The following is an 11,311-nucleotide window of genomic DNA, read 5'->3' as shown; positions in this document are numbered from 1 at the left end:
CCCAGAGGAAATATTCTCTCCTGGAACTTAAAGTGTTCAAAGGATTGTGATGCATCTTATATGTGACAATTAATGTTTCATAACTGGCATTTGAGCATTCAGCACTCTGAGTGGTTTTGGGCACTATGTAAAAGCACAATTAATGGAATTACATTGTGAAGAAGAAATTCCAGGAAAAAGTTAATATAATACTTATTGTCAGAATGTTGTGCCTTTTGCCTACATATTATGACAGACTAAGAGTTAAATTATGTCACGTCTACGCAACATTGTTTCCCGTTTCAGGCTCTGGCACTAGAGAGAAGATGGGTGTGGACTCCTGTCTCTTCACAGACATGGACTTGGGGTTTTTCCCAACTCCACCACTTAGGTGTCGTGTGACTGATACTGCACAGGAAGAGAATATGTCAGAGCTTCTGTCATCATGACAGAGATGTTTCTTATCAGTCACAAGGTGTCTATATCTTGGACCTCCTCATATTCTGATTTATTTCCTATTTTTATTAAATTATTAGGAAGATTCCACCAATGTGTTGTAATTATATTATGTTACTATGTGACCTTAAAAATCCTGCCTCCCCAGGGCCTGCCTCTGAGTCACTGCACAGAGGGGGGGGGTGAGATTGGGGAGGGGGGAGAGCGGGCAGGGCTACCCCGTGTCCACGCATGGGACTGGGGTGAGGAACAAACCTGCACCCAGGGGACCCGGGGCCCTGGGACCGGCAGTGACAGCCACACGCACAGACCGTCTGGCTCAGTCCGGGAGCGGCCTCCTCCCTGCACAGATGTGCATGAGTCTGAGGGGGACAGAGGGGCCAGGAGGGACCTGGGGTGGACGAGCCCATCCTGCAGGAGGGACGTGTGGTTGTGACCCAGGAGGAGACTATGCGGGAAACGTGGTCTCTGGGTCCTCAGATGTGGGGAGTGAGGGGCAGGGAGATGAGGGGACGAGGGGACAGACCAGGAGGCAGCAGTGAGGCTACAGGGGCAGGAATCTGACAGAGGAGGCATCAGGACACACCGCATGGGGACATCGAGCCCAGATCATTCAGTTCCAGGACAGTGTCAGGTCCTGGCGAGCAGGAAAATGGGGACCTGCACACCCCATCACCCTGCACACCCGTCCCTGTGGGGCCTCCCCAGACCAGGGCTGGAGGAGCAGGGACAGGCTCTCCAGCGTGGGGAGGGGCTGGGCATGGTCACGTGTCCTCTGGGGCTGTGCCCTGGACAACCTCTGGGGGGATTGCTGGGCGGAGACGCTGGGGCCTTTGCAGGACTGGGAGCCGCGGGCCTGGGAATGACTGGGCACTGGTGGTCTGTCAATTCAGTTCACTGAGAGACCTGATATTCAGATTTTATCAAGGCGGTTTAAAATTTTCATTTCTTCATGAATTTATGGACACATGTTAGGACAATGCGTCAATAGCACATTCACATGAGATAAAATATGAATAGATTGTGTGATTGTATATGTTGAGAACCCATTTTGTGTCCAATATTGGAAGATATGACAATGTTTTTTTCCTCTTTTTTATTTATACAGATGACGGCTCCAGGAGTGACCAATCTCATGGCTGTGACAGAATTTGTCCTCCTGGGGTTCCCCACCCAGGGGACCATGGGCTTCTTGCACCCGCTGCTCTTCTCCCTGGTCTACCTGTGTGCCCTGCTGGGGAACGGGCTCATCGTCCTCATCACCACCCTGGACCGGCACCTTCACACCCCCATGTACTTCTTCCTGAGGAGTCTGTCCTTCTCGGACTCTGCCAGCCCTCAGCCACGGTCCCCGAGTCCATTGTCCACTCTCTGAGGCACAGCAGCTCCATCTTCTTCCCGGGATGTGTCCTCCAGGTCTTTATGGTGGATTTTTCAGGAGGTTCAGAGCTGACCCTGCTCTCGGTGATGAGCCTTGACCGCTATGCTGCCATCTGCCACCCCCTGCACTATGATGTCATCATGAACAGGGACAGGTATGTGCAGCTGACAGCTGTGTCCTGGCTGGGTGGCTGTCTTTTGGCTGTGGTGAACACAGCTGGAACCTTCTCCTTGTCCTACTGCGGGTCCAATGTAGTTCTCCAGTTCTTCTGTGACATCCCCCAGTTATTGGCTATTTCCTGCTCAGGAAATTTAATGAACGAACTTGTTCCATTCTCTTTAGTGCGGTGATGGATTCTCCTTGTTTTATTTTCCTCATCATTTCCTATGTGAACATCTTCTCTGCTGTCAGGAAGATCCCATCCACAGAAGGGAAGGCCAGGGCCTACTCCACCAGTCTTCCCCACCTGCTGGTTGTGGTGCTGTTTGTCTCCACTGCATTCTTTGTTTATCTGAAGCTGACCTCAGGGACCTCATCCACGTCTGACCTGGTCATTTCGATGTTCTACACCGTGGTGCCCCCCACCTTTAATCCTGTCATATACAGTCTGAGGAACCAAGCCATGAATGTGGCTGTGGGGAGACAGATGAATGGGAGACACACCAAAATGCAATAGAGAAGATGACTTCATGATTCCATTATGAGACACATATTTTAAAATTTAACATAATACTGGCCTTTATGTTTTTCTAAGTTCATACAATTCCATTGTAAAATTTAAAAATATATGCTCTTTGTTAAAATACATTTACGATGACTTCATATATTCTGCTGCTCATATAGTCTTACTAGCATTGATTGTTCCTCTTTTTAACTTAGTTGCACTTTGATATTCTCTGTACGATGGAGGTCAATGAGCTTCAGCTACTGACTGCTGTTCTCCATTCTGTGCTCCAGCCCGAGAGAGTCGATGGTTGGGTTTCATCACAGTGGTCAGCAGATCTCTCACTGGGGCAGTATTTCCATTCTCTAAAGCGGCTTCTCCTTTCATGTCACTGACCCTCGTGGTCAATGTGGGATCAGGGGCCATGGGTAGGACAGAGGCCCCTGTACTTAGAGGCCTTCACAGCATAAATAAGACCTTTGATCCAAGTTGGAATCTAAGTAGTCACGACCTTATGTGGACAAAGACCCACACGCATGACTGGGTAGAGACACCCCCCCAGAAGCTCTGGTGTTTACCATAAACTCACTGAGTGCATGGTGGACACCAGAAATAAGACAGTGGCTGTGAGAGCTATTACTTTCATGTGCAGTGTAATAACTAAAAATTTACTAAGATACAGTGGGTAGAGTTTTTCAAGAAACAATAAAGGAACTTAGGAAGCTATAATGGTAAAAACAGAATAATAGCTAGTGGACTGAACCAAGTTCTAGTATTTGAAGAAATAGTTGAGGAAGGACACCCACAACATCATGCCACATTTTCCTTGTGTGTTTATCCACATATATTTAATTACCTAGAATTTCTGGGAATTTGAGGACAATGTCCTTTTGGCCACATTATTATGGGATCTCAGAGTGTTTGTGATTCCATGGGGAGTAGGTCAAATGAGAAAACTCATCAGACACACATATCATAAATAACACTATCATTTAGTGTAGACGTAAAGAAAAATAATTTGAAGGAGATTTAAATTGGGAAAGTGAAGTGGCCCCATGATTGTCACTTGCTGTCTGGCCTCAGCTCCTCTCTGCTGACTGCATCCACCTTTGCTGTCCTGTCTGTGAGGACCAATGTTTGAAAATTACACACCAGAATATTTCATGGTAAAATGTAGCTCCCATTGAATATCAGACATTTAACTCATTCTCAAGCATTCACTCTCTGAGGGTGCTAATCTGGCTGACTTTGCCTTTAGCCAGGTGAGGCCCATGTGGGCACAATGTCAATTTGGAGGCAGCCAGGAATGGTTAAAAGTGGCAACATCTCGATCTTTGAAGTTTTGGGTTAACAACATGCTGCTGTTCTTTTAAATTATTGGCATTGTAGTTCTTTCTGATGATAAATAACTTTCTTGATATTAATTCTCGATACTCTCATAGTTTACTGTCAATAAAAGTTATGGGATGGGCCTCCCCGGTTCCGCAGCATTTGAGCATTGGGTTGCGAAGCTGCCCGCAGCCTCTGCGGTGCTGGTTCGATTCCCAGCTGTTCCCCGGCCACCGGCGAGGGTCCCGCATGGCACACAGACCTCTCCTGCTGTCCAGACCTCTCCTGCTGCCCGCTGCTCCCCTCAGCAGTGTACTTCGGTCCTTCTGTGTGCTCTGCGCCCTGCGCTGGCCTGGTGAATTCTCTCACCCTCCTGTGTTTCTGACTGTACCCAGTGCTTGTACAAATAAATAAATAAATCTTAAAAAAAAAGTTATGGGCTATCAAGAGAAGAAGGTTATGGAATATAATGAGAATTCAATGCAAGTATTTAATGAAGAAGCTGAATCAGACTATTATGAACATATCCTGAGACTATTCATTGCCTCCAATTTGTCAGTTTTGTGTAACATAATTAAAATTTTAAAATAATAAAACATTAACTATCTCTCAGTTGTGAGAATTTAAACATTTAAGCACAATTATAACTGTCGCAGACAACATAATATACACTAAGAAAACAAGAGATTCCACTGGAAAAATAAAACAATAAGCCACTTCAGTGTGGTTGGAAACTTAAAAAATCAACATACAAAAATCAGTTGCCTTCTTATATGCAAAAATTGAGCCAAATGAAAAGTTAAGAAAACAATCCACTTATAATCACAACCCTACATACCATGGAGTAGACATAACAAAGGAGGTGAAGACACAAGAAAAGGGTAAGGCATTGCAAAAAGAAATAGAAAGTACAGAGAAATGGAATGAAATTCCCTGCCCATGGCTTGGAAAAATCAACATTACCAAATGTGCATCTGACCCAAAGCAGTTTACAGATTCAATACAATCACAATAAGGACTTCAGTGGCATTCTCCAAGGACATAAAAAAAAAATAATAATGAAATGTAAAAGGCCCCAAACACCCAAAACAACACTGACAAAAGAGGAAGAATGGAGGCAGATAACTCCTGACTCCAGTCCATACGATAAAGCTCTAATATTTAAAGCAGCATGGCACTGGGACAAAAACAGGCCGGACAGTGGAATATAACGACGGTCCAGGAACCCACCCTCATCAGGATGGACAGTGACTCTACGGCAGAGGAGCCAGAGAAGGCACTGGAGCAGGGAAAGTGGGGTGATGGTGCTAGGAGAAGCAGACAGACACACGCAGCAGAGTGAAGCAGGCCCTGCCCCACCCCATACAGAAGAGTAAACTCAAGCAGATAAACGCCTGTTTCCATGTGTGACGTCACCATCGTCATGCAGCAAACCTAAGGATATGACACCATGAGCAGAACCCCTAAAATACTATTTCCTAAAGATTAGAAGCAAATTATCCCAACAAAGGACAATTCTAATGTAAGTGCAGGGACAGGGGCTGGGGTGGAAAAGAACCGCAGGAAACACAATTTCAGAGATGAGTAAAGTGTCTCTTCCCAAAGGACTGGTGATGCCCGTGCCACTCACTTCTGCTGGACGTCCATTGTCTTTCCGTACCACTTCCCCTCCCTGGGCTCCCTCCTGCCTCTCGCCGTGTCCCTTCCCTCCCACCTCAGGCCTTCCCACATCCCCCTCATGCCCATCCCCAGTACCTCTCGGTGAAGGGCACATGGGGGGTGATGGGCGACTGTCCAGCTGTCTAGACAGGGACTCGGGCACTGTTATGATTGATGGTGCCCACCACGGGGGACATGACAGGTGGGGAATGGAACCTGGACATGAGGATTTGTCTATTCACGTCCATAAGTGGTGTGAGCCAGACACAAAATCACATCTGCACACGGAGTGTGATAATTACTCACTGAGACACACTGCAGGACACTCCAATTAAAACAGTCAAGTAAACACAGCACTTTCCCTCTGGAGGAAAGTCCCTGAGGGCTGGAATCTGGATGGTGTCCAACACACGGACACCAGCTCCAGAGCTTAAATAGCCCAGGCCTGAGACCCTGCTCTGTCCATGAGGCGGCGCAGGCTGGGGTGGACCATGCTGTGAGTGCTCAGAGGCTCCCCACGAGCCCCAACCATGGAGTGAGAGGCCGGGACACCCTCTGTCCGTGCCACGGCACAACTTCAGGGCACAGATGGACATGGCAGCTGGAACTTTCCTCCCCAATTTGCAAGTATTAGGTTCTTAGGCAGTTTTCAGAATGGAAATCATTCAGACTTGAATATTTTTACAATGCAAACTTCACGTTAGATGTGAGAAAGCAAGGTAATTAAAATACTCATTTTATAAATCATGAAACTAATAAATTCTGAAGGTGCACAAGTTTCTCAGGGCCCTACTGCCTTATCATGCTGGATGAGTCTCAACCAGAGGAAATATTTCTCCTTGAGTTTAAAGTTTTCAAAAGATTGACTTGTCATACCTTTATATATTAGAAGATTTATTGTACATGACAATTAATGCTTCATAATTGGCATTTGCACATTCAGCACCCTGAGTTGTTTTGGGCACTGTATAAAATACAACAGCTAATGGAAATACATTGTGATGAAGAAATTCTGGGGGGAAATTTAATATAATACTTATTGTTAAAAATCAGAATGTTATGCCTTTTGCCTACATATTATGACAGACCTAAGAGTCAAATATAAATTCTGCAAATTTTACAGCAACATTGTTGATTATTTCATGGCTCTGCACTAAAGAGAAGTTGGGTGTGGACTCATGTCTCTTTAAGGACATGAACTTGGGTATTCTTCCCCAACTCCACCACCCAGGGGTCATGACTGATACTGCACAGGAAGAGAAAATATCAGAGTTTCTGTCATCAATAAATGCATGTTTCATATCACTCGTAAGATGTCGACATCTTGGATCACCTCATATCCTGATTTATTTCCTTGTTTTTATTAAATTATTAGGAAGATTTCTACCAAAGTGTTGCAATTGTTTTACATTACTATGTGAACTTAAAAATCCTGCCTCCCCAGGGCCTGCCCCTCCGCCACCCAATGGAGGGGGGAGAGGATGAGGTTGGGGATGAGGAGAGCGGACAGGGCTGCCCCATGTCCACATGTCCCCACTCACGCACGGACCTGGGGAGGAACAAACCCGCACCCTGTGGACCCCGGGCCCTAGGACCAGTAGGGACAGCCACACGCACAGACCATCCAGCTCAGCCCCAGAGCGGTGTCCTCCCTGCACAGATGGGCAGGAGTCTGAGGGGGACAGAGGGGACGGGAGGGAGGGACCCGGGGTGGACGAGCCCATCCTGCAGGAGGGACGTATGGGTGTGAACCAGGAGGACACTCTGCGGGAAACGTGGTCTCTGGGTCCTCAGATGTGGGGAGTCAGGGACAGGGAGATGAGGAGATGAGAGGATGGACCAGGAGGCAGCAGTAAGGCCACAGGGTCAGGAATCTGACAGAGGAGGTGTCAGGACATGCCGCACGGGGACACCAAGCCCAGATCATTCATTTCCAGGACAGTGTCGTGTCCTGGGGAGCAAGAAAACAGGGACCCGCACACCCCATCTCCCTGTACACCCGTCCCTGTGGGACCTCCCCAGACTAGGGCTGTGCTGGAGGAGCAGGGATGGGATCTCCAGGGTGGGGAGGGGCTGGGCATGGTCACGTGTCCTCTGGGGCTGTGCCCTGGACAACCTCTGGGAGGTGTGCTGGGCGGAGATTCTGGGGCCTGGCAGGAGGACAGAGCAGAGTGACTGGAGCAGTAGGGAGGGGTATAAGTCGGGTTTGTTGAGAGATATGATATTTTAATTTACGCAAGATTTGAAGGGGATAAAGGAAATTTTTAATTTTCACCAATTTTCAGGTCTTCTGTAGAAAAAGTACTAATGCACATTAACATGAAGTGGAAATAAATGGGCTGAATAATGAAGTTTATGCAGATGATGATTTTTGACTCAAAGGACCTAGAAGGAGTAATTATGTAGAAAATACATTGAATCATTACTCTATTATGATAACAATATGCTCCACATTGAAAGTTTGGCATTCTCTTTCCTTCTCCTTTCCCAATACAGATGACGGCTCCAGGGGTGACCAATCTCACGGCCGTGACAGAATTCGTGCTCCTGGGGTTCCCCACCCAGGGGACCATGGGCTTCCTGCACCCTCTGCTCTTCTCCCTGGTCTACCTGTGCGCCCTTCTGGGGAATGGGCTCATTGTCCTCATCACCACCCTGGACCGGCACCTCCACACCCCCATGTACTTCTTCCTGAGGGGTCTGTCCTTCTCGGACCTCTGCCTCATCTCAGCCACAGCCCCCAAATCCATTGCCAACTCTCTGAGGCACAGCAGCTCCATCTCCTTCCCGGGCTGTGTCGTGCAGGTCTTCATGGTGGTGGTTTCAGGAGCTACAGAGCTTTACCTGCTCACAATGATGAGCCTTGACCGCTATGCTGCCATCTGCCACCCCCTGCACTATGAGGTCCTCATGAGCAGGGACAGGTGTGTGCAGCTGTCAGCTGTGTCCTGGCTTGGTGGGGGTCTCTATGCTGTGATGTTCACAGCTGGAACCTTCTCCTTGTCCTACTGTGGGTCCAATGTGGTTCACCAGTTCTTCTGTGACGTCCCCCAGTTACTGGCTATTTCCTGCTCTGGAAATTTGATGAATGAACTTGTCCCCATTCTCATTGGTGTGACATTGGATGTGTGTTGCTTTATTTTCATCATCATTTCCTATTTCCACATCTTCTCTGCTGTCAGGAATATCCCATCCACAGAAGGGAAGGCCAAAGTCTACTCCACCTGCCTTCCCCACCTGCTGGTTGTGGTGCTGTTTCTCTCCACTGCATTCTTTGCTTATCTGAAGCCAACCTCAGAGACCCCATCCATGTCTGACCTGGTCATTTCTATGTTCTATACGATGGTGCCCCCAACCTTCAATCCCCTCATATACAGCTTGAGGAACCAAGCCATGAAGTCGGCTGTGGGGAGACTGTTTAAGGGGAGACTCACCAAAATGTAGTAGAGAAGATGAGTCATGACTCCATTATGAGACACTTATTTTAATTTTCACATCAATCTCCCCTTTATATTTGTATAGTTACATGTAATTCCATTGTATAATTAAAGATATATTCTTATTTTTAAATTATATTTAGGATGACTCCTTATACCCCTATAGCTTTAATTGTTTCTCTTGTTAACACTTAGATGTTCTTTGATATTCTGTGTGTACTGGTGTTTGAATTTCTAGCCACTCTTTGCTATTCTCCATTTCTGTGCTCCTGGCTGAAGTTTTCTCACTGGGGCAGCATCTCCAGTCTCTAAGGCAGCTTCCCCTCTAATGTTACTGACCCGCAGGGTCATATGTGGGATCAGGAGACACGGGTAGGATAGAGTCCCCTTCTGTTGGTGAGTGAGGCCTTTACAGCATAAATAAGGCCCGAAGATACATAGTGAATCAAGTAGTCATGACCTTCTGTCGATAAGGACCACACTTGATGTGGTGGAGGCCCTCCTGGAAGCTCTGGTGTGGGTGCCTCTGGCATTTACCATAAACACGCCAAGCATAGTGGTCCCCAGAAATAAGACAGGGACTTGAAAGCTGTTATTTTCAGGTGCAGTAATTACTAAAAACTGACAATATGTAGTGGGTAGGGATTTTTAAGAAACAGTAAAGGGGGAGTCCCTGGTGGTCCAGTGGGTACAGCACAGTGCTGTAGAGCTGTCTGCAGCCTCTGCAGCACGAGTTTAGTTCCCGGCCAGCCAGGGAGCTACCCACATGGTGCGGCTGACCTCTCCTGCCTTACCTGCTGCTCCCATTAGCAGTGTTTTTCGGTCAATCTGTCTCTCACCCCCTCACACCTCTCACCCCAGCTCTCACCCTCCCATGCCTCTGTCCTGTACCCCCGCTCTTGTATAAATAAATAAATCTTTTTTTTTTAATAGAGGCATGATTATTTATTTATTTATTTTTATTTGTTTGTTTGTTTTGTTTATACATGCACTGGGTACAGTCAGAAGCATGGGAGGGTGAGAGAATCCACCAGAGCCAGAGCGGGGAGCAGAACAGGCAGACCGACGAAATACACTGCTGAGGGGAGCAGTGGGTGGCAGGAAAGGTCTGCACGCCATGTGGGACCCTCCTCCCGTGACCGGGAACAGCCGGGGATCAAACTGGCGCCGCAGAGGCCGCGGGCAGCTTCACAATCCAGCGCTCAACCGCTGCACCGCCGGGGAGGCCCAAACTTTTTTTTTTTAAAAAAACAATAAAGGAACTTAGGAAACTGGTAAAATCAATATAATAGCTCGTTGACTGCAAAATATTCTAATATTTTCAGGAACAGTTGAGGAACGGCACTCACAACTTTACACCACACTTTACATGTGTGATTATCCACATTTATTTAATTACCTAGAACATCTGGGAATTTGAGGACAACGTACTTCTGGGCACCTTATTACAGGAATCTCACACAGAGTGTTTGCGTTTCCATGTGGAGTTCTTCAAACAAGAAAACTCATCAGATTTACATATCATGAATGATATTATCATTTAGTGCAGACGTAAAGACATAAAGAATTTGAGGATTTAAATTGGGGAAGTGAAAAGCCCCTGAGTGCACTTGCTGTCTGGCCTCAGCTCCTCTCTGCTGACTGCATCCATCTTTGGTTTCCTGTCGTGACGTCCAAGGTTTGAAAATTTTGTGCCAAAATATTTCAGTATAAAATGTAGTCCCAATTGGACATCAGACCCTTTAACTGTTTCTCAAACAGGTCACCCTCTGAGGGAATCAGGCTGACCTTGCCTTCAGTCCAGGCGAGTCCCGTAGGGCACATGGCATATTTGGAGGCAGCCAGCAACGGTTAAAAGATGACATCATCTTGGGCCTCCCAAGTGGCTCAGCAGTTCAGCACTGGGTTGCGAAGCTGCCCTCAGCCTCTACAACACCGGTTCGATCCCGGCTGCTCCCCGGCCACTGGAGGAGTGTCCCACATGGCGTGCAGACCTCGCCTGCTGCCCGCTGTTCCCCTCAGAAGTATTTCGGTCCTACTGCCTGCTCTGCTGCCCGCTCTGGCTCTGGTGAATTCTTTCACCCTCGCATGCTTCTGTTTGTAACCAGTGCTTGTATAAATAAATAAATAAATAAATAAATAGATAAATAGATAAACTCCTACAATTAAAAAAAAAAAGATGACATCATCTTGATACATAAACATCTGGATTTTCAACTTGCTACCGTTATTTTAAATCATTGGCATTTTTATTTATCTAATGATAAATAACTTTGTTAAAATTAATTCTTGATACTGTCATAGTTTACTGGTCAATAAAATTTATGGGGTATAATGACAATAAAGTTATGAGATAAAGGAGAATTCAATACGTGTATTGAATTAAGAACTAGTATCAGGTTATTA

At 46.7% G+C, this 11,311-nt stretch overlaps 1 protein-coding gene across 1 annotated transcript; it reads left to right on the top strand.

Annotated features, from left to right (window-relative positions):
- Positions 1-7,985: 7,985 nt before the first annotated feature.
- LOC119250869 (olfactory receptor 14A16-like) lies at positions 7,986-8,912 on the top strand (the record flags this gene model as incomplete). Its single annotated transcript, XM_037518454.1, has 1 exon — positions 7,986-8,912. A coding segment is annotated over one exon (927 nt), but the record flags the coding sequence as incomplete, so codon positions are not given.
- Positions 8,913-11,311: the final 2,399 nt, after the last annotated feature.

Source organism: Talpa occidentalis, unplaced genomic scaffold (genome assembly GCF_014898055.3).
Source record: "Talpa occidentalis isolate TD23 unplaced genomic scaffold, MPIMG_talOcc4v2.1 talOcc4.18, whole genome shotgun sequence".
Taxonomy (NCBI): Eukaryota; Metazoa; Chordata; class Mammalia; order Eulipotyphla; family Talpidae; genus Talpa; species Talpa occidentalis.
This window is presented reverse-complemented; position numbering and strand designations above follow the sequence as displayed.